Genomic DNA, 22772 nt, shown 5'->3' on the forward strand with positions numbered 1-22772 from the left:
TGGCTCCAGTTCCTCTTTTCCTACTCCTCCTTCTGGCGCCTCCTTCTTATCTTTTTGGCTCTTTTTCTTTCCTTGCTGGCTCTAGCTCCTCTTTTACTTCCTTTTTTTCTCCTTTTCTTCCTGGTTTTCACTCGTCCAGTCATTTGGCACTGGCTCTCCCTTTTCCATTATTTGGCCTTTGTTCTTCATCCTCCTTCCAGGCTACTTCTGTTATGTTGTTCCTTCTTTATAGGGACAGGTCTTCTTTTTCTTCTTCTTCTTCTTCCATACTATATGCTTTCCTCTTCTTCCTCTTATTTTCCTTCCAGTCTGCTTCTGGTCCTCATCAAAGGCCCACCTGTTTTTTTTTCCGCTGACAATGGAGCATCGCGGTGTTCAGTAGTGATTGACGTGAAGCTCCTCTTCTTCATTTGCAGCAGTGTGCTATGTGATCAATACACCAGATGTTGCAGAAGAAGTGAGAGCCTCATGGGAATCACTGCTACTCCCCTTCTGACCCTTCCTTGACACAAGCTCTTCTTTCTCCGAAAAATCAGCCTGCTAGTCCAGTCCTCGGCTGCTGCAGAACCTCTTTTAAAGTGCTCCTTTATTACCACATACTGTATATCATGGTATTGATAGAATATGTTCTATAAGGGTTTGGATGATTATTGTTACATCGTCTGTGCACGGTTTTCTATGTACTTTGGACTCACCAAGTAGACCCAGAGGTTTCCACATCCTATAAATACTCTTGGGAACTTCATAGGGTATATAGCAAGCAACATTTATATTATTTTCTATGGTGGATGACAAGTGAAGGGTTAATAATACACAATAGTGCAGAGCATTGGTTAATTGTCTACATAAAAGGTGATAGAAAATAAATAGCCCAAAAAAGCCATAGAAAAGGTCTAGTGAGGTGCCCGGTTACACAAAGCAGGCAGTGTGCTGAAGGGGGTCTGTGTAGGACTCGTTCCCCTGGGAGCGTTCTGAGACCAGGGCTACACAAAGCAGGCAGTGTGATCCCACTGCCGCTCTCACATCTCTTCCTCACCTTCGTGCAATTGGCAGAAAATTCACTTTTTTCTCCCCCCTCCTTCAAGAGTTCTCCATAAGACACTTTAAACTTTGTCCGCTGCATGTGGGGACACCACGTTGTTACAGTAATTCGGGATAACATACAAAATCATCTCCTAAGTAAACGGTAGGGATCACTGGACGAATCAGATGGGTGTCCCTGAAATCTACACCTTTGTAAGCAGGTTTTCTATTTTATTACATTTTTTTAAGATGGTACCGTTTTTTTCTGATTTATATTCTTACTTTAATTTGACCTTTTTTCTTTGTAGGAATTTGCAGCCCTCACTAAGGAGTTGAACTTGTGTCGTGAACAACTTCTGGAGAGAGAAGAAGAGATTGCTGAGCTGAAGGCGGAGAGGAACAACACTCGGGTGAGTCCGGGGATGACAGTGGGAGGGTTTGAGGAATACAGGGGGGGTATTGGAAGGCTAGGCTGCCCGTGTAGGGGTTGGCCCTTACCCCTCTTCCTCTTTTGGCACTCATCAGGTGCGAGAGCAGGTATATACCATACTCTTACATAAAGATATGAAAATGTATGGTATGTGTATATGACTTCTGTATAGATACGTAAATGGATGTTTGATGTAACCCTATATTGTTGGTCATACCCAGTAGATCATGTCAGCTGAACCCGGTGATATTGGCGAAGTCAGTCATCCATTTTGTGGGGGCTTCACGATTCTCCCCTAACTGCAAATGTCAGGAGAAAGAATCGACATATGGAAAACCAAATTTTGTACCCTGGGTAGATAAGCTGCCGCCAGGGTGGTCTGACAGCAGCCATTCCTCATCTCCCCATTCATGTCCTGCCGAGCTGACTGTGGAACTATATGGGGGTCAGGAGAGAGGGCAGACATTATAATAGCGTGATATCCTTGTTGTCCTTCTTGCTTCCTATGTGAGTTGTAGGTAGTCAATGAAGATGATTGTGATCATGATTTTGACCCTAGCTATATGCGCAGGTGTATTTTGGAACTATATGTCACATTAAAGGAGTGTCCAGTAGCAAGGACCCCTTTCTTTTGTATTTGACAGCCGGCGGGGGACACGACACATAGTAAGCAAAAATTACTTGGTTCTTCCCGTGCCAGAAGGTTCGGGACCTGCGCCAGAAGGTATTTTCCCCCGAGTTCTGATGATGTCACGTCTCAGGAGGAAAATACCTGACCTGGCTGATGGATACCCCATCAGACAATCAGTGACTGCAGTGGTGTCCCGCCCCAGTCACTGACTGGCTGGGCGGGGCATCCATCAACCGGGTCATGGCGTAGAAGAGCTGAGCGCTGAAGAATGCCGACTCGGGGCACAGGCACGGGGAGCGTTCTTTATTATGTTCCCCCCCATCCCCTGCCTAAACAATTTTTGTTGCCCGCCGGACTTCACCTTTAATGATTAAAAGGGTTATCCAAAATTAGAAAATATGGCTGCCTTCTTCCTTAAAACAGCACCTCTCCTGTCTTCAGTTTGTGTGTGGTGTTACAGCTGGGTTCCATTGAAGTGAATGGAGCCAAATCTTAATACCACACACATTCTGAGGACAGGGGGGTACACTTTTTGGAAGAAAGCAACTATGTATTCTAAACAGATAGGATCAATTAACTCTCTAATGTGGGATCAAGAAAGGAAGGTTTCATAACATCTAATCCTTTGTTGCCATGGATGATAAGCCACCACCATAGATGTCTGGCAGCAGCTTCCCTGCCTCTCTTCATAGAGAACACATGAACACTCTGCCAAGCCAAACATTCATCTGTGCGGAGGGATCGCAAGAGCTAGTTGTCAGCTGAACTATTACATGTATGGGTACCTTTTAATTTGGCTAATTTATTTGTATTTAAAAATCTCAAGTCTTCCAGTACTTATCAGCGGCTGTATGTGCTACAGGAAATGGTGTATTCTTTCCAATCTGACACAGTGCTCTCTGCTGCCACCTCTGTCCGTGACAGGAACTGTCCAGAGCAGGAGAGGTTTTCTGTGGGGATTTGCTACTGCTCTGGACAGTTCCTGACATGGACAGACTGGAAAGAATACACCTCTTCCTGCAGGACATACAGCAGCTGTTAAGTACTGGAGGACGTAAGATTTTTAAATAGAAGTAAATTACAAATCAGTATAACTTAATAACACCAGTGAATTTGAAAAAAGAGTACCCCTTTAAGCATATGATGGTCCATTTGTAATGGAAGGACAACACATTTTTGTGCGACATGGAGAGAAAGGAGCTGCTGCACATCCCACCTATGGCTGATACTAATGCCACTCGGCTAATTTTAAAAACCAACGCCAGGATGTCGGTATAGAATTTGATCAAACCATACTGCCCCGTGTACCACGGGCAGGTCTCCTGGTTCACACTGGTCCCTACTCTAACTCCACACTGTGTCGGCCAGCTAACCCCGCAAAGCGTGCACATGCAGGAAAGGGAGGCCATGGAATGGCCCTGCAACCCCCATGTCACAGGACCAAACCAAAAATGCCCCCACAAAACCCAGCCGGCACCACCGGTGGAGAAGGCTGCCCCCAGACAACACAAGTATGAATATGGTATTGCACTCACCACCACTGCTGCTGTAAACAGAATGGGAAAAACATGGAGGTACTGACGTGTGAGCACAGGTGTATCCTGCTAATTTGGGTCACATGGGTCTTATGAAGGGGAGTGCCAGCTGCTCAGAAAAGGGAGAAAAACATAAAATGCGACATGGAGAGAAGGGAGCTGCTGCACATCCCACCTATAGCTGATACTAATGCCACTCTGCTAATTTTAAAAACCAACGCCAGGATGTCGGTATATAATTTTATCAAACCATACTGCCCTGTGTACCACGGGCAGGTCTCCTGGTTCACATGGGTCCCTACACTAACTCCACACTGTGTCGGTCAGCGACTGCCAACCCAGCAAATCGTGCACATGCAGGGAAGGGAGGCCATGGAATGGCCCTGCAACCCCAATGTCACAGGACCAGACCCAAAATGCCCCACCAAAACCACCGGCGGAGAAGGCTGCCCCCAAACAACACAAGTATGAATATGGTATTACACTCACCACCATGTGATCCAAATTAGCAGGATATACCTGTGCTCACATGTCAGTACCTGCATGTTTTTCCCATTCTGTCTGCAGCAGTTGTGGTGAGTGTAATACCACATTCATACTTGTGTTGTTTGGGGGCAGCCTTCTCCGCCGGTAGTGCCGGCTGGGTATTGGTGGGGCATTTTGTGACATGGGGGTTGCAGGGCCATTCCATGGCCTCCCTTCCCTGCATGTGCACGCTTTGCGGGGTTGGCAGTCGCTGACCGATACAGTGTGGAGTTAGCTTAGGGACCCGTGTGAACCAGGAGACCTGCACGTGGTACAAGGGGCAATATGGTTTGATCAAATTATATACCAACATCCTGGCGTTAGTTTTTAAAATTAGCGGAGCGGCATTAGTATCAGCCATAGGTGGGATGTGCAGTAGCTCCCTTCTCCCCATGTCACAATACATTTTTGTGTCCGTTTTCTGTGTGATGTTTGGAGTGACGTCTGGAGTGTTATGCCGTGAGACGTTCCATGTTATCAGCCATTTCAGCTCTTATTCACATATCTCATGTGGTAAAAGACATTTACATAGGCGTGTATGTTAGCATTTTAGAATAGTCTATTTCTATGGTTCCTCCTAACATTGGACTTCGGGTTGAGCTTTAAATTTGAGGAATACAGCGAAATTTTTTAACGTTTAATCAATAGGCAAACGCTGCAGCCCTTTCCACTCAGATAATTGTGTCAGTGGTGATTTAGTGCTGGCATTCCCCTCCGGGTGGACGGTGCCCTTGTCTTAGATCTTTACAAGGTGTTGCAAGGTAGGCTTTAATATCGCCGGTGGACTAATATCTTCCTGGCTCCCGGATCTTACATTATTGTGTCCACCCGGCCCATAAACACAAGCATGCCTATATAATTGTCAGGTATGCCGGCGGAGTGGTTAACACCCTTATTTGAGCACTTGAGTGGGTGTTCATAGAATAACACCAGGGATTATATAAGGAGCCCTTATATTGAGATTCTTTTCTTTTCCTCGGATGAGTTGTTTGGGGCATATTCGCCCTTGAGGCTTTAGTTGAAAAGCTGAAGATGAGCTGATATGTTTTTTATGTTTTGTCTGAAGAGCCTGATCCCAGGACGATAGATGAGGAATGCCAAATAGCTGCAACACCTTTCCATGTTCCTCTCAAATCATCATCTTGTCATTCAGCAGGAGCCATACCAAGACGTCTTCTGCTCTAGATATGCACTGCACAGGGGGCATGGTGCATGGAGACCTCCACAGCCACCAAGGCAGCCAGGGGTCCTCTCCTGTGGTACTATACTAAATCGGCAATGTCAGCCGAACATGGAAAAATTATTAGAACAAAAATCTAAAATTCCTAAATTATTCCTTTGATGGTCTAGATATTTGCTTTTTTTAGGAAAGCTTCCATACCTAGTCTCATAGACGAGATGGGACTTAAAGGAGAAGTCCCACCTGATAAAAAAAAATCAGGAAGCCAGAGGGGTGCGGGAAAATAATAAGCAAAGTAAACTCGCCCATCCCTATGCCTCCGTAGTGCTGTAGTGTATTTTCGGTCACATGACTGCCTTCTCTCTGTGAGCGCTCAGATGGCCTGGGATACACAGGACTTCCTGTTTTATGGCTGTTTCCTGTTTTTTGATTAAAAAAAAAAACAAAACGATCAGAAAACAGGAAGTGACGTGTTTTCCATGATAACTAAAAAATAAATAATGCGTGTGAATTGCAAACTTGTTTTATATCTCATCTACTGAGCATAGAGATAAAACCATTATTATGGCAGCTTTAGAGTGTAGTCAGAGTGTATGGATTTTTTTAAGGTGAAGTCCAAAGGAGTGTTTTTTTTACTTACTCTGACCTCTAACCTATGTGACACCTCGGCTGCTGTTGGTGCTGTGGAATAGTCCCCCATATTTTAGTGAATCAGGTGTAAGCAACATTAACATTCTGAAGAGGGCCTCTGATTTTTGGGCTCGGTTACAGCTACGACTCATATAGCTACACCACTTGTCCCCTGCATGTTTTTGTTTTATTAACCCTTCTGAGTGGTGATAAAGTGATTTTTGGGTTCTTATTGTTGTTATTGAGCCTTCTAAGAGCTATTATTCAGTCTCTTCATTTCAGGTGGTGGGACCAGACCTGGGCTCTTTGCTAACTGTACTCGGTTACTTTCTTTCTCTTAGTTACCTGGCCAATCGCAGCACTTACTCCTCTTTGCTACCCAGTGACATAGATGAACGTGTACTGGAGTAAACAGGCACTCTGCTGGAGAATGATATACTGTACACAGTACACTATGGTAGATGGCATGTGGGAGGAGAAGGGGTTACTGATGCACTAGCTTCGTAAAGGGCTATGTGATCAGAAAGCAAAATAACAGCAACAGCACAGCCAGTAGGGGGAGGGGTTTATGTCAAGTAATGAACGGCTGGTGCTAGTAGGTAAGCCATGATTAACTTTTCGGAGACAGTGTAGATATTTTGGAGGAGGCAGACGGGCCAGTAGATTGCAGGTACACGGCCCAGGCTCTCTCTTTCTCTCCTGCACATGGCACTAACTAAGCCCCGCCCTTAGTTCCTGTGTTCCATATTGGTGTCTCTGTTATTAGAGATGGATTGAGCCTAGCAAAAGGCAGTAAACGGCAGAACTGCAGAGAAGTGAGACACCTAGTGGCCAAGACTTCAGACCTTTTTACTCTGCCGTAAGGAATCATTTTTGGTAAATGAAGTGATTTCTGTCACGGAATTACATTGAGGACAGTTTTTTGAAAAACAATGGCCAGCTAAGTTAATATAGGATCTTTATCCAAACATTCTAAATTATGCATGTACAAGGTTGATCTGACTTACTCACATTACAGAAGCTAAGTTGAACCCAAGAAACATAATAGAAACACCTTAATGGAATTCAGGAACAAATTGAACCTGTTGTTCAGGCAAGTACAAAGAGTCCAAGCCACCCTCTGGTATTGTGAAATGCACGCCTTAGGCTTAAAGGGTTATTTTGACGTTCGTATTTTTTTTTCTTTATATGTATAATTTGCCTCATGGTGCTTTAAAAATTAAAAAGCATCCATACTCACCTGGATTATCTGCTGCTGCTCAGCCAGTCACTGCCTGCAACATTGACCCTTCTTAGTCAGTCATTGGCTGAGCGGCAAATGTCACAGGAAGAAGCTGAGAACAGAGGAGATCGGTAGCAGTGGAGGAGCAGGTGAGTATGGTTGTTTTTTTCTTTCACTGAATTAACCCTTTTTGAAATATGTGTGGTGGCCCTATAAGAGGCCTAGTGCAGCCTGAAGTTACATGTGCATAGGATATCAGCCACAAAGTGAGGAGGGGTAAAAGTTGCAAAAATTCAGATCAACTGCTCGGTTATACCATGACCGGTGGGCGGGCACATCATCCTTGGAACCCTAGCATTTTCATCAGCTACAGTGGGAACCATCATTGTGTTTTTTCTGTTGCATAGACTGTAAGATTTGTAGGACAGTTCCTCTTGTGAACAGCGGCTAACCCCAGCAGGTTACACTTCCTACCTTTCAGATCCCTTTGCAAAGTAACGACACATTTACTGGTAGTCATAGAATTATGCAAAGCCGCCGCTTCTGGCTAAACAATCACACCAGCAGGGACACGCCATTAATTCTGTCAGCTCCCATGCTGTGCAAGAAGCCGAACAACCTGACACGACTGGAAGAAGCGTGCCTTTGGCCTCAGTAACCACCGGTACCAGCAACGTCCCGTTTTTTCGCCGCCTGCCTGCTAACTCTCCTATCAATTAAGGAGAGAAATAGGCGGCTATAAACTCCAGCCGGGAAGGTGCTATTTTTGGGGGCAATGAAAGATGTCACAGTCCCCGGTGTTCAGCGCGGCTGTGATTGGCACTCGCCTCTGACAGCGGTGTAAAGAGTTAACCACCCATATGATATAGGCTGCCCTCTTTTCTGTTAGGTTGGAAAGTCGCTATAAATAAACACACTTCACGGTGCGTCTTCATTCCATGGAATGGTGCCGCATCAAAGCCGAGGACACGTAGGAAGTGCCTGTCACAGTAAATGCGGATGACAGCGTGCCACAGGCAAAATAAGACGGCTTGAAGGAGCTTTGTGTGTTTTCACTGTGAAATTACCTCAGCGATGACTTATCAAAGAACAAGACAGGGAGATTACACCCGGCGCCGTAGATGCAGATAGCGGGCTGGCGTGGTGGTGGGGCTCTGGTAAACGCTGGATATAGTGGGATCTATAGTCAGGTGGATGGGAGATAAGCATCGCCTGCGTGATGGGAAATAAGAGTCACCAAAGCCTATAAAAAGTGGTGAGACGTAATATCCGTCACACCTATGTATAGAACCGGATGTGTGAGATAGGGGGCATCATGGGGGTATATTGATAATTGCAATGACAAATACTACAGTCAGCTTCTTACCTGTATAACATGGCTGATAACAGCGGACAATAGATTTTGTTTATAGGAAGTATAATAAATCTGGCCCTACATAGGAAGACCTATAATAAATGGTAGGAGGCTATTCCGCTCTGTGTCAAACATAACTGAGTGGCCAAAAAGATGGCCGCCATCACATTTCCCACAGAGACTCTTGCTCACTGTATTTGAATATTAAACCTGACAAGAATTCAATGACATAGGTGGGAAAGCTGAGTGATGGCCTCATTGTATCTGTATTGGTAGCAGCTGATTTTTCTTAATTTGACTAAAGAGTTGGGGCACGTTCTCACTTACGAAAATGGCCGAAACCACTTCACTGCACACGTTTTACTGGTTATTACTATTATATTAACAGGATGCTTTTAAGGCCTGGATTACACACCAATGTATAATCTCATGGAGTTTGTTGCAGCTGGGGCAGTCAACGCCATTCCATTCTCTTAAGTTCACGCCCATTGTCAATCTATAGACTTTTGCTGCGTTTACATGGAACAATAATTTGTACGATTAACGATTTTGAAGTAACGATTTTTTTTAAATAACGATCAGCGTTTAGACGGAACGATACATCGCTTAAGCCTATCTCGCACATAGGTTAAATCGGTGAACGACTGTTTACACGGAACAATCTGCGATTTTTTGCGAACAACGATTTAAGAACATGTTGTAAAATCAAAATGAACGATTTCTCGCTTGTCGTTTGATCGTCCGCTGCGTTTACACGTACGATTATCATTCAAATTCAATTGTTATCGTGCAAATGGCTCAGTGTAAACGCAGCATTACAATCTACTCTTTAAAGGGGTACTTCCAGTACTTATCAGCTACTGTATGTCCTGCAGGAAGTGGATTTTTTCCCCCAAGATTGACATGTTGCTCTCTGCTGCCACCTCTGTCCATGACATGAACTGTCCTGAAGAGTTGCAAATCTCCATAGAAAACCTCTCCTGCTCTGGACAGTTCCTGACATGGACAGAGGTGGCAGCAGAGAGCAGTGTGACAGACTGGAAAGAATAGACCACTTCCTGCAGGTCATACAGCAGCTGATAAGTACCTCAAGATTTGATATTTTTAAATAGACTTAATTCCGTATAACTTTTTGACGCAAGTTAATTTGAAAACTTTTTTTTTTCTCCAGAGTACCCCTTTAATGGATCAGATATTGACTTGATAGCAGGAGAGCTAATTTTCATATCACATATTGATATCACGTGACCCCTCAGAACATATCGTATGGTGTATCTCACTACTATGAGTTCATGTCCAATATTTACCCCCATTAAAATTGCCATGGAGCCCTGGCCTAAAGTGAAAAAAAGCTGGGTTGGAAATCACAAATTGTATAAAATAGTCGGCTTAGAAATCAAACAGTTTCACATTAGAAAGCGCGGGTGACCCGGGTGGCAGCAGCACCTGCGGGGGTTGCTAAAGTAGCTTCATGTTAATATGGTCTTCTTTGTTAGCGGTCTCTGGTGGCGCAGTCCACAGGAAGCCATTAGCTATAATCCCTCGGTGCATTGTGAAGTTGTAAGTCTTTGATATCAGACATGCAGGAGGTTAATAAAAAAGTGTTTGGTCTACTGAGATTATATTTTCTTCGAGTACAGAACAGGCTGTTCACTGGGTAGAATGTGTTATTGCAGAGCCAGGCTTCTGGCATGGAATGATTACTAGATATTAGTAGGATACTGCGGCACGGGCCCGGCTGCCATTATTATGTGTATTTTTCAGGTTCTGCTTCCTCTCACTCTCTATTTCTCCATCTCTTCAGCTGCTGTTGGAGCACTTGGAATGCTTGGTGTCCCGGCACGAGCGCTCGCTGAGGATGACTGTGGTGAAGAGACAAGCGCAGTCACCCGCCGGTGTCTCCAGTGAAGTAGAAGTGCTGAAGGCTCTGAAGTCCCTATTTGAGCATCACAAGGCTCTCGATGAAAAGGTAACCAAGCACATGGCATCCGAGGACTGTCATCCATGGTAGAACTATAGCATCATCAGAGATTCTACTATCATTATTACATCATAAATCTGCCCTCAGATCTCATATGCAAAATAAAAGGGTCCTATAGAGCCCATGTGGACAACCCCCTCTTAAGGTGAAACCCCACCCCTGATGATCAGTTGTTATCTTTTAGGAAAACTCAATGTGGCCACTCATAGAAGGTTCCGGATAGATGTAGTGGGAACATGCATGTTCTTGTTTATAGTAAGAGGGTCTGAGCACGCAACCTTTCTTTATATCATTCATTTACCCCAGTGGGGGATCATCAAGGTGAAGAAAACTCTTTCAAGATTGTTCAACTGACAGATTACAGTTTGACACCCAAATCCAAGAGAATGCAATGGTTTTCTATTTTGGAAGTCAGTAATGGTCCACAAACATATTTATCAGTGAGGTATCACCACTTGGACTGGTTTTCATTTTTTATAGCTATTGATAAAGGCGAGGCCATGGTGCAGCTTAAGGGTGCGTTCACACGTACAGTTTCTGCAGCAGATTTGATGGCGCTGATTTGAAGCTGAAGATTTGCTTTGAATCTGCAACTTCAAATCTGCGCCATCAAATCTGCTGCAGATCCTGTACGTGTGAACGCACCCTAAAACTCTGTTTTCCCCATATTCTCCTAAACTTCTTCAATACCCCCAACACTGCGTCCCAAGCAGGGGCGGATTAACTTTACCATATGCCCCGGGCTGTTCACCAAGCCAGCCCCCCCCCCCAACCCATTGTAACTATGGAAGCACTAGCGTGGTGTTCATAGTACAGGACAGATAATATCATGATGTCCTAATTTGCACAAAATTGCTGTAAAAACGCAGCGATTTTTTGCAAATCATGGCAGAAATGTAGCCAGGAGACAGTATACCACTGAAAGAGAAGTCATGTGAACCTAAAAATAACAGGAAGGCAGGGAATATAATAAACAGCCCCTGTAGCGCCACTCCTGGGTCTCTCTAGCTGTCTGCTGGCTGTCATTTTCAAGTGGTATACGGGTATGTCACGTACCTGGCTTGTCCAGCTGGAAAGTCATGGCCTAGCTGATGGATTACCTGCCCCGCCAGTCAGTGATGGGGCGTTGTCCCACCGCAGTCACTGATTGGTTGAGCGGGCGGTCCATCAGCCGGTTATGTGATGTTGCAACTGGAGGAGCTGCAGGAGCCCGGCTGCACCCCCCGCCTGCCTGTTATTTTTTACTTTCACAAGACTACTGTTGCGTTTCGGTTGGCATAGAATGGATTAGTTTATGCACGGAGTGGGATGAGTACACAGCAGCGCCCTTTGTTGTTTACTCCAGTACCCAAAGGCATAGGGACTAAGGAGCTCAATTAGTATCTTACACCTTTACATGGAATAGCCTATCAATTCATATGTGACTGGCGACATGTCTCAGACGCCTGTTAGATGGCACAGGTTTCCTCTAGTAAAGTATAAGGCCTCATTGTCATGACTGTTGGCTCAGAGCCTCAGGTATAGTGCTGGGTTTCATTAATATTGGCTTTGGGCACAATATGCTCATCTGTGTGTACCAATACGAGGACTTTCATCAAGTAAGAAGCTGTTAAGTCGCCTTTATTTATCAGCACATAGCGTTACAAAGATGGCTGTTCCATTCGTTTTTCTTATAGACAAATCAGTTCATCTTAAATTGGAAAAAAAAGGGTTTGCTGGTGCTCTACATTGAATATGAGACAAGTGCCTAAAAGACAATTTTCTTATAAATTGATATCAAATGAATTGTTCCTGCTTGTAGCCAGATTAGGGTTAGAAGAGCATGGAGTGAATGTCCCTTGCTGCCCTTTCTTATTGCCATATAGACAGGAGAACGTCACAGAGAGCGTCTCTCACCCTGGAGGACCTGTCCTGTCCTGGATTACATGGACAGTACATTGATTTGAATAGACACTGTGTAATCCTTCACTTCTCCTGTGGTGGCGCTGCAGGAAACCTGAACACCTATTGCTGAGAGGCCCCTTTAACTAATAGAGATTTCCTGAAGTAAAGAACCCCTTTGTGTTTATGCAAAACCTCCATGAAATATCCGATATCTGTGTAATACTATACGCATTTACATAATAGAACATATTAACCTTACTATTCTTCTTTTGTATTACATTTTGATTCATTATGAATGAATGTTGGTGGGGGCTCCTGGCCAATACATTTGGTTGGGATCTTCCACTCAGCACACGTGTCTTCTAATCAATGGGGTGACCCATGTCATACTGCATAGAAGGCCTGGAAGTACTTGGAGGGAACTGGGTGGTGGAGGCCTCTGGGTAATTTTTCCTGTTTGTTTAATCCAGACCTGCAATAGGCCCCGTTCACACTGAGCAAACACGGTGGAATTTTACGGCGAAACCCCGCCACGCTCAGTGTCCTGCTGTGAGTGAATGAGAGGACGCACGCATGTCCGCTGTCGACACTTTCCGCTCAAAGAAGTGACATGTCTCTTCTTTGATCGGAGAGGAGAGGAAGCGGACGCGCGCACCCTCTCATTCACTCACAGCTGGACACTGAGCGCGGCGGGGTTCTGCGGCAGAGAGCTCCACTGCAGAATTCCACCGTGTTTGCTCAGTGTGAACGGGGCCATGCGGAGCAGCATACAAACCAATCACATTTCATCCAATACTTTTCTTGAGCGCTGACTAGTCACTATAACTTCAATGCATCACCCTCCATTTCATTTCATTAAGTTTATGTTTGTATTTTGTTTTCTTAAATACGACAGGTTCGAGAGCGCCTCCGTGTGGCCCTCGAAAGGGTGGCGGTGCTGGAGGAAGAGCTGGAAATGTCCAGTCAGGAGGTAAGCATCTTGAGTTAGTCATCCCAGAATCTCGGTGTAGTGTGTAGGAGAAAGCTGTAATGTCTGCCTCTCATCCTCTTCTTTCAGTCTCTTTCGCTACGAGAACAGCTTGCAAGGAGGAGGTCAGGAATCGATGATGGCAGTAAAGATGGAGACTCGCAGAGTTCTGTAAGGATTTCATAGTAATTTTTTTTTTTTTTTTTTTTTTTAGTAGGAAATGGTAATTTTCTGCACATATGTCCAGTAATTCGGCATAGTTGCCTTCTGGCAACTCTGCATGGAGAGTAACCGCTCTGCAAGGCAGCTATGCTGCATGGTCCATATGTCTGGAGCTGTGCCCCATTCCACAATGTGAGTCACTGGGTGCAACAGATCCAGCCTCTTCTATCATTATCATCCTGAAGGGCTCTGAACATACGTGCGCGGAGCCTTAGGAAGAGCACAGGGTTATTACCCTAGTACCTATCCCACAGGCGACAGTCTAATAATGGTAAAGGAAATGTAGTTGCTGGCTTTGGTGGGACAAAGAAAATCCATATTAGAACTCATCAAACAGCATTTCATATCTTTGCTTCTTCAATTGGTTTGGTTATTTTCAATATGGTTAGGGTTAACCAATATGGTGAATGGGAAACCGCCCTATCCTCGGCTGATCACATTTTTTGTACTGCAGCAAAATAAACTGCTATCGGCTGCACTTCTCCCTGTAAGAACAGGGGATGTGCTGCCCATAGCAATACACTTAATTGGCCACACGAACGATGCAGTGATCATTTGTGACGCCTGGCCGCTGGATTCATCGTGCCTTCTTAAGGCACTGCAAGCAAGTGCCGATCTTGCTGATCAGCACTCGTTTACGGCCACTGTTAGCTGAAGATTTGACAGTGTAAAAGAACCCTAAGTCTATGCACCCCATCTCCTGCAATAGATCGGATTGAGTGTCGAGCAGATGAGTAAAGCCGTATGATTGTCCCTGCTATATCTAGAGATATGTGTGTATCTCTGCACCAAGAGCCTGACTGATCAAAAGTTTTGAAGTGTCAGTGTTGTGACAGTAACACTTTAAGTTGCACCATCTGGACAACCTCTTTCCATAAGCTCTATTAGTGTATTTCGTCATAACAGGGTGAGATCTCTAGTTTGGGACACTCACCACTGGAAAGAGTGTAGCTTTCTATGATGAACCAGCATGACCATGAATTATAGAGTCGCTAGCAACTTCTAGAGCACAGGTATCAAACTCGCTGCCATCCAGCTGTTGCAAAACTACAATTCCCATCATGCCTGGACAGCCAGAGCTAAAGCTTTGGCTGTCCAGACATTATGGAAATGATAGTTTTGCAACAGCTGGAGGGCCGCAAGTTTGACGCCCTTGTTATAGAGGTACGAGTTTATGATCAAGCGTTTCAGCATCATAGTGATCTGCTTATTCCCATAAACGTCCTCTAAGACATTGTCCTTCTAGTTTTTATGCTCTGATATAAAGTATTCACATATTTAGTTGAATAGATCTAAGAGGAACCCTACCGGTTGTCTAAAGCTGAGCTCCCCTGGCCAACACACCTGCCTTCTTTGTTTAGTTGCGTGAATGGATGATCCCAAACCATATTTATACCCTACGGATGTATTACATTGGAACATTGTGCTATTATAATTTCAGACCATCCTGAATGGCTCCACTCACCATGAGCTCAGAATAGGCCGGGAAACCGAGCTGGAAGAGATGTTGGAGAAACAAAGGTTAGAGCTGTGTCAGCTGAAGGAACGCTTGACCATGATGTGCCGCCAAATGGCCGAACTGGAGGAAGAGTTGAACACTGCACAAAAAGATCTCATAAAATCCGAGGAGGTCAGCGCCAAACTGCAGCGTGATCTGAAGGAGGTAAGGCGATGACGTCCAGACTAAGTCCTGCACCAGCATGTTACGTGTATCCATACACTGTATTCTTCAATCCTTTCACTGCCGTCATCAGGCTCTGGCACAAAGGGAAGATATGGAAGAACGGATTACCACCTTAGAGAAACGCTACTTGAGTGCACAGAGAGAAGCCACCTCACTCCATGATGTCAATGACAAGTTAGAGAATGAGCTCGCCAGTAAAGACTCTCTCTACAGACAGGTAATGTATGGCCCAAGTTGCATTACCCAGATTGCTGAAAGTCCCTTATTATTGTAATTTCCATTGGTTCCCCCTAAAATAAGATGATCGCAGGCCATTGGGATAGCAGACCAGCAGTAATCTGGGGAAAAGTGTTCACTTCCCCTACAGTGCCATTGTTGGGAAAATTAAAGGGGTATTCCCATCTCAGCTTATATAGTTATACTTGTAGGACTCATCAAGTTAATAGATTTTAATTAGCAAACTTGCCTCCTTCTCCTGATATACCTGCTTTTTTCCTTCCCTTGTTTACAACTCATTGTCTAGGTGACCGACCACCGCTCTACTCTAAAAGCAGTGATCTGGCTGGTGCTTATATAGCTATAATGTAGATGTATAGAGATATAGTGATGTAAATATGCATGCTATAGCTATATATACACACCAGTCAGACCACTGCTTTTAGAGCAGAGTGGTAGTCGGTAACCTAGACAATGAGCAGTAAACAAGGGCATGAGAAAAGCAGGCATATCAGGAGAAGGAGGCAAGTTTGCTAAATGAATGTCTTAGCAAAAATATTTAACTTAATGAGTCCTACAAGTATAACTGTAGTAGCAGAGATGGGAATTTAAGTATTACATGGACATCAATTAGCCGTCCAAGTCTTGCATAGACAAACCAGGTCCTCCAAGGAGAGAAACTCTGTGTCGATCCTTAGGTAGCCCCTAGACTACTTGTTTTTGGTGTCGTGATATGTCCTTACAGATATGTAAGATTGTTTGAGGTCTCCAGTTAACCAAGAACCATGTGGCGGTGCTCTTTACTCCTTGGCTTGGCGCCTTCTCTGACTCTTTGCAGGAGTCCTGCTCCATTTACAGTCTGTGGTGCGTGTGTTCGGATACAGCACTGGGCCGGGGAGAGAAGCCACAGCCAGGGGTTTACCCTTTCCCATAGAGAACAGCCATGCCAAACGTTCCTGTGTATGGGGAGGGCAGGCAGTGGGCAGGGGATAAAACTAATGGCCAGATGATCGTTTGGCCGCCAGTTATTGAAGGTGTATGGAGACCTTTTGTCATTGGTTATTATGCTTGTTCCTTAGTTGCCAGACGAGCAGTGGGGGAGGTAGTTTTATAGGCTATAGGTTGTCCCCACTGATGTAGACGGTCAGTGGACTTTATAATGACTGCTTTGGATGGTCACCTTAGATTATATGCAAGGTTCCAGGTCACCGGCCGGAGATTCTGACCTTTCCATCATGACTCTTCACTGCGCTATTGATCTGCTTGCTCACTGAAAGGGAAATTACAGGCACGGTAGATTACAAATGATTGCATGGGGTCTCTTCCAAGCAGTGTAGATTTATGGGGCTGACAGTCGCGCATTCTCGCCTTGCGAGTTATTGACCATTCACCTTTAGCTTTGCTGACTTGTGACTCCGTCTACAGAGTGAAGAGAAGAACCGGCAGCTACAGGAGTGGCTGGAAGATGCCAAGCAGAAATTACAGCAGACCCTTCAGAAGGCGGAGACTTTACCGGAGATTGAGGCTCAGCTGGCGCAGCGAGTGGCGGCTCTCAGCAAGGTATCTATACTTACATGCTGCCTAATCAGAGCACACAGTGGGGGTGAGCGGTAAGGAGCCACACAGCCGCCTTATTCAGCCCTCTACATTGTGGTAGATGCCTGGATTCCCTTTCAGAATAAGATATGAAATCTAGACATTGAATGACACATACATACAGATATCATGATAAATGCTTAACCCAGGTTAATGGCCGCCACCGACATAGCCTAAGATTCATGGTCCCTGCAACGTCCCACCCTTACCAGCACATGTCTGTGCCGCACAGGATCCATATGCATTAATATTCATTGTTGTAGTAAAATAGCAGCTCTCTTTGTAGGGATTACATTACCTCTACACATAGCCCATATATAACCCTGTGTGGAAGAGCAACCTTTTATCCCTCAAGTACCTAGCCTAGGGGGTAACTGCAGGAAAGCCTAAAGGGGGGGGGGGAAATCAAAATAAAAAAATATATATAATATATATTCACAGACGCACCCTATGCTCACACGCAGTGGTGTCCGAAGAATTCAGACACCCATGATCATAAATATGGAATAACCTAGCAATAAGCCATGAGATATGAACATGGAAAAACCCCTTTACAGAAACCTTTGTACCGACAGTCTGTCCCCCCCACCTTTGGCTAACTGCTTTTAATCCAAGATCTTTCCTGGGGTCCATTTGGCAGGTGATGCAGTTATCGTCTTAAAAAAACTTTTAAACTTGCATCCTTGTGTCAAACTGGCGTGGCCTAAAGTATCTATGCCCTAGGCTTGCACTGCCTCTCCGTCCCTCCTCCCCGCCGTCTTCACCATTAGGAACGCTCCTGGGCAGCATTTCTGCTATTCATCACCTGTCTGAACACTGCACAGGTGCCTTAATGATGCAGCACTTGTGCAGTGTTCACACAGTTGATAAATAGGAGAAAAGCTGCCCGGGGACATTCCTAATGGTGAAGAGGGCGGGGAGGAGGGACGGAGGGTGGTGCAAGCCTAGGGCATAGACACTCTAGGCCACGCCAATTTGACACAGGGCTGCAAGTTGAAAAGTTGTTTTTTAGGACAATAACTGCATCACCTGCCGAACGGACCCAGGACAGATCTTGGATTAAAAGCAGCTATCCGAAGGTACAAGCGGTTTGTGGGGGGCTGATTGTGGGTACAGAGTCACTTTAAGGTGTGGAATCCAGTAGTGTCGCTTGCAGAGTGAAGAAAAGAACTAAAGAGAGTTGGTCTAGGTCCTCTACTAGTGCATGAACTATGATTTGTATCCAGATGCAAAAACCATAAAAAGATAAGCAGATGGTGCCAGCACTTTAGCAGATGTACTCTTTGGTTTCTGGAGATTGGATATCCATTGGCGCCTCCTAAAAGGTCTAAATTATGCATTCTCTGTGGTGGATCTGTTATAATGTAGAAAAAGATCAGCGGTTATGATGTATCCTGCAGGGGCTAGAATAGGATCCCAATTCAGTATAGAAGGAAAGAAGAACTGTAAACTTCTCACATAAGTAAAGTATATTACAGTATAAGTACAGTGTATATATATATATATATATATACACACACACACATTTGTGTTTATAAATATAAAAAATATATTGTTGTGTGTTATATAAAGTGTTCTCTCCCCAACTCTAGTTACAGTTGTTACATATATTACATATATTGCACTCTAACAAGACGTACCACTGTTAGCGGTGGAGCAGTGACTATACAATGGTACCTAATCTGTGATCATTTTCATATATTTTTCTTTATACTTCTGTGTAACCAGGCAGAGGAGAGACATGGGAATTTTGAAGAAAGGCTCCGTCAACTTGAAGCCCAGCTGGAGGAGAAGAACCAGGAATTACAAAGGGTAGGTAGTGGTGGTCAACTGTAATTGACTTTTTCCCCCATGTCCATATAACACCTGCACCTGGATGTATATATTTTACAGTCTACTCACCCCATACGATTTCTTTTATCTTCATTCAATTGCAAAATTATAGTTTTTTTTTAAGTGCTTATCCTTATATAATCCAATATTATATCAAATATTACATCTATACAATGATCATGCTATGCCTCCATAATTTGGAACCTGTTGGTATCTGCAAAACTAAGTGCATTGTTGGAAAACATCTGAGGGCCATGGTTTGCGGTCAGGCTTTCCATTGGAGGTCACACTCCTACTTGTGCATGCTGAACGTCTGCTGTCTCCCACAGGCCCGTCAAAGGGAGAAAATGAACGATGAACACAACAAACGTCTGTCGGAGACTGTCGATAAACTCCTGTCTGAATCCAATGAAAGACTGCAACTGCATCTTAAGGAGAGGATGGGAGCCCTGGAGGAGAAGGTATGCTTGCAGGCCATACGTTGACCGATCGCTCCTTTCATCACGTTCTGTTTTCTTGGTCGTAGCCTGTGACAGACACAAGCCTTCAGAAAGGTTGCCAGCCACCAGATGCAGTGAGGCAGCTTGTAAATTCGCACCTTGTGATTTTGTATTCAAGCATCCAGAGCTCTGGAGTATGACAGATGATTTGTCTAAAAAGTGTCAGAACGTTATAGTCGTCTTTATCCCACGATGACTCTTTTAAGTGAACGATAAAGAAAAAAAGGAAAAAAAAAAAAAGAAAGGCAGGGGAGTCCAGGAACATAATAAACAAAGTAAACTTACCTATCCTCATGCCCTGTTTCGCCACTCCCAGGTCCAGCTGACAGTGGGCGGCCACCTGCTCCAGCGGCACATGTCTGGCTGAGTGGGCAATTGCTTAGCTGGGCTGTGGTGTTGCAGCTGGAAGATTCGGGTATGTGACATACCCGGATTCCAGCAGAAAATGGCAGCCGTCAGCCATCAGCAGGACATGGTAGCGGCGCAGGGACAGGTAAGTATACCTTGCTTATTAATTTAACTAAACCCCCAGCACTATGTGGTACACCATAAATTTGGCAAATCTGAGGTTCATTTACCTCATTTGTGCATTGTGTTTACAGGTGTAAATCATGGTCGGGCACAGGTGGAGGCTGCACCCTGCCGCGCCCCCCATGCCCACTCGTCAGATGTACGGGAGCATGTCGGGAAAAATTCACAAATTTTTGCACAAATTACCCATATTGCTTAAAAATGTGCAACTTTTTCTGATGCAGAAAAAATAGTATTTATTATCCAGCATTCATACATTAAGAAGAAACAGGTGAATTGCACGGATGCTTGAAATGGTGTTAAACTCTGTAAGTCAATGTGATAAGGGAACAGAATTGTAACTAACTTATAAAAGGTCTCCTCTTCAGAATATTTTAATTTTGAAGGCTGCTAAAGCTTTCCTCCCCTATGTGTTCATAAAGGGGTCCTCCACTTTGGATAACCCCCACTTGTTAGAGTTGTGTCTCGACAATAAGCGATCATGACAGTCCCCAAGTGATCATCTGTGATTTTTTTAGGGAAGTGTCCCTGCATGACACCACAGGTAAAATGAAATATTGCACAGATCCCATTAACGTCAATGGGTTGTCTGTGTATTTCAGAAGAGGATGGGTCCTCCAGAGCAAAAGTAAAAAGTCTGCAGACTGGTATTCTGGCCCTTTTTATTTATTTATTTATTTTTTATAAAGAAAAGGCTGAAAACAAAAGGTTAAACAATAAAAAGTAAAGCAGTACTCACTACACTCTCCTGTCTAACAGTGCCTGGTCCCTGCTGCTTAAATTATTCCTGGCCTCCTCCCAACTACTACTCATCCAATCACTGCCTGAGGCCGGTCACTGCTATGACCAGTAATTGCTGAGGGGGCACTAACAGGAAGTGGTGAGGAGTGTAGGAGCTATTTATGATACTTGATAACAGTATTAAAGCTTTGCTGTCACTTTAAAAATCTTTTGACATGTAAAACGTTTGATGGTTTGGGGTGTTCAATCTCTGCCGATCATTGGACAGCCATGTAATTTTCCAAGCTATATCTACCATATTAGAAGTTTTTTTTAAAGTGACGGTAACATTCCAATTTGTTTGCTGTTTTACAACTAACCTCTCTCCTTCCATCTCGGTAACCAGCTCTCCAGTCTCTCCTCACTGTACGTCTCTTACTAGATACTCACTATATACTGTCTTCTCCTTCTGCTTGCCTCCTCTTTCTCAGAACACTCTCTCAGAAGAGATAGCTAATATGAAAAAACTGCAGGACGAGCTTCTTCTCAATAAGGTTTGTACCAGATGTTCATTGACAACGGTTTACAATACCCTAATAAAATATATCTGTATTGTCACCATGATCATGTAGCTCATTGCAGGACTATCATAGGCATCAAGTATAATCCTCTTTACCATTTGAAATCTGTATGTTAATTCTTATCCTTATTCCTCCAGTTATTATAAATCTATCCCCCAGTTCCCGTATCTATATTCAGCTTGCCTTTAAGCATGGATGGTGACAGTGAACAGTATAACCAATATGAACAGACACCAAATACAATGGAAATTGTAGTGTAGTAACATGTGATGTCCAGGGCTGGACTGCCAATCAGGCAGTTTGGGCAAATGCCAGATGGGCCAGTGTGCTAAGTGGGCCAGTCCATGAACAGCTTGATGGCTGGCTTTTCCCCAGCATAGCACTATCCCTGCACTTCACAACATAGTAAGACATTGGATATAGAAAGCTGTAGAGTTCAGACTGCACCATGCAGGAGAGGAGCAAGCTGTTAGATTGGATTGGAGTCCTGTATCCAGCCAGCCCCATATCCTTCATCTACAAGTTCCCAGCAGGCCCAACCTTCTCATGGTTCCTAAACTTGGAGGAAAAGGAGACTCCTTATCAGTACTTCTCCAGGTAGGGGTGACAGTCAGAAGAGCAATTTAGTTCAAAACCCAATGCTAAATGCAAAGGGGGGGCTTAACTAAGAGGTGAGGCTTAGCAGGAAGGCAGGCAAAGCTTAGTGGTGGAAAGGAATCTTAGCTCCGGGGGTCCTGCAAGCCAGATCAGTCAACAATAACAAAACAGGTGAGAATAACAATGTGTGTGATGTGTCCTGCTGACTGATATGTGTAGTGAGAGTGATAGATGTATTGTTGATAGTATATGTCCATTGTATTGTCAATATTTCAAAATGTCTTAAATACCAGCCCTTTTTTCCGGGTGCCTTGCTTAGTCTGGCCTCTCTCGATTGACCTTTCTGGCGTGGATGACCCCACCAGGAGTAGTACTCCCGCCAGCTTAGCTCATTGGATCACCAAGGCACACAAGTTCCCTCACTACGTCAAGGTGAAGGCACCATGAGGGAGCCCCTCCACCCTAGCGCGATTACCCAAGCCAACCCTAAATTTACCTTTCCTTCTATAAAACCTACCTAGAACGCCTTAAAACTATGAGCCTGAGCTCTTCCTAGTGGCTTTCTTGGCCTAGGGCCACCCCAGCCCCCTAACACGGACCCTCACAGCCCCCTTTCCAGCACAGGCCTGCTCAAGGGTCCTTTGCCCTTCCCAGCCCAGGCTCGCCCCAGTCGCCTAACGTGGACACTCCCAGACACCACAAGCCGCCACAAGACTTGTTTACAGCTCCAGTGATAGTGGCAGTTGGTCGCCAGCCCTTACCAGCCAGTTCAATGATAACATTCTGTCATTGGAAAATTAAATGTTTTTTTTTTTTTACTGAAATAGCTTTATTACCAACCAGTTGTTTTTAACATACAATACAATAAATTATTTGAAATACCATACAAAGCATGAGAGTACAACACAGGTATCTCTGCACTACACATCA

The 22772-nt window shown here is 44.5% G+C and overlaps 1 protein-coding gene across 3 annotated transcripts in view; it reads left to right on the forward strand.

Moving 5' to 3' along the window:
• Positions 1-1335: 1335 nt before the first annotated feature.
• The window catches only part of PPFIA3 (PTPRF interacting protein alpha 3), a 57515-nt gene continuing 36078 nt past the window's right edge, over positions 1336-22772 (forward strand). For 2 of the 3 annotated variants that reach the window (XM_069948837.1, XM_069948838.1), the window contains exons 1-10: positions 1336-1433; positions 10335-10499; positions 13291-13365; positions 13453-13533; positions 15026-15247; positions 15339-15485; positions 16910-17044; positions 18809-18892; positions 19243-19374; positions 21156-21218. In XM_069948837.1, the coding sequence (XP_069804938.1) occupies positions 10389-10499; positions 13291-13365; positions 13453-13533; positions 15026-15247; positions 15339-15485; positions 16910-17044; positions 18809-18892; positions 19243-19374; positions 21156-21218 (1050 nt within the window). In that variant the 5' untranslated portion in view covers positions 1336-1433; positions 10335-10388. The remainder of the gene's footprint in view (positions 1434-10334; positions 10500-13290; positions 13366-13452; positions 13534-15025; positions 15248-15338; positions 15486-16909; positions 17045-18808; positions 18893-19242; positions 19375-21155; positions 21219-22772) is intronic. The other variant, XM_069948839.1, reaches the window with a different exon arrangement.

This window comes from Dendropsophus ebraccatus, chromosome 12, assembly GCF_027789765.1.
Source record: "Dendropsophus ebraccatus isolate aDenEbr1 chromosome 12, aDenEbr1.pat, whole genome shotgun sequence".
In the NCBI taxonomy this organism is placed as follows: domain Eukaryota; kingdom Metazoa; phylum Chordata; class Amphibia; order Anura; family Hylidae; genus Dendropsophus; species Dendropsophus ebraccatus.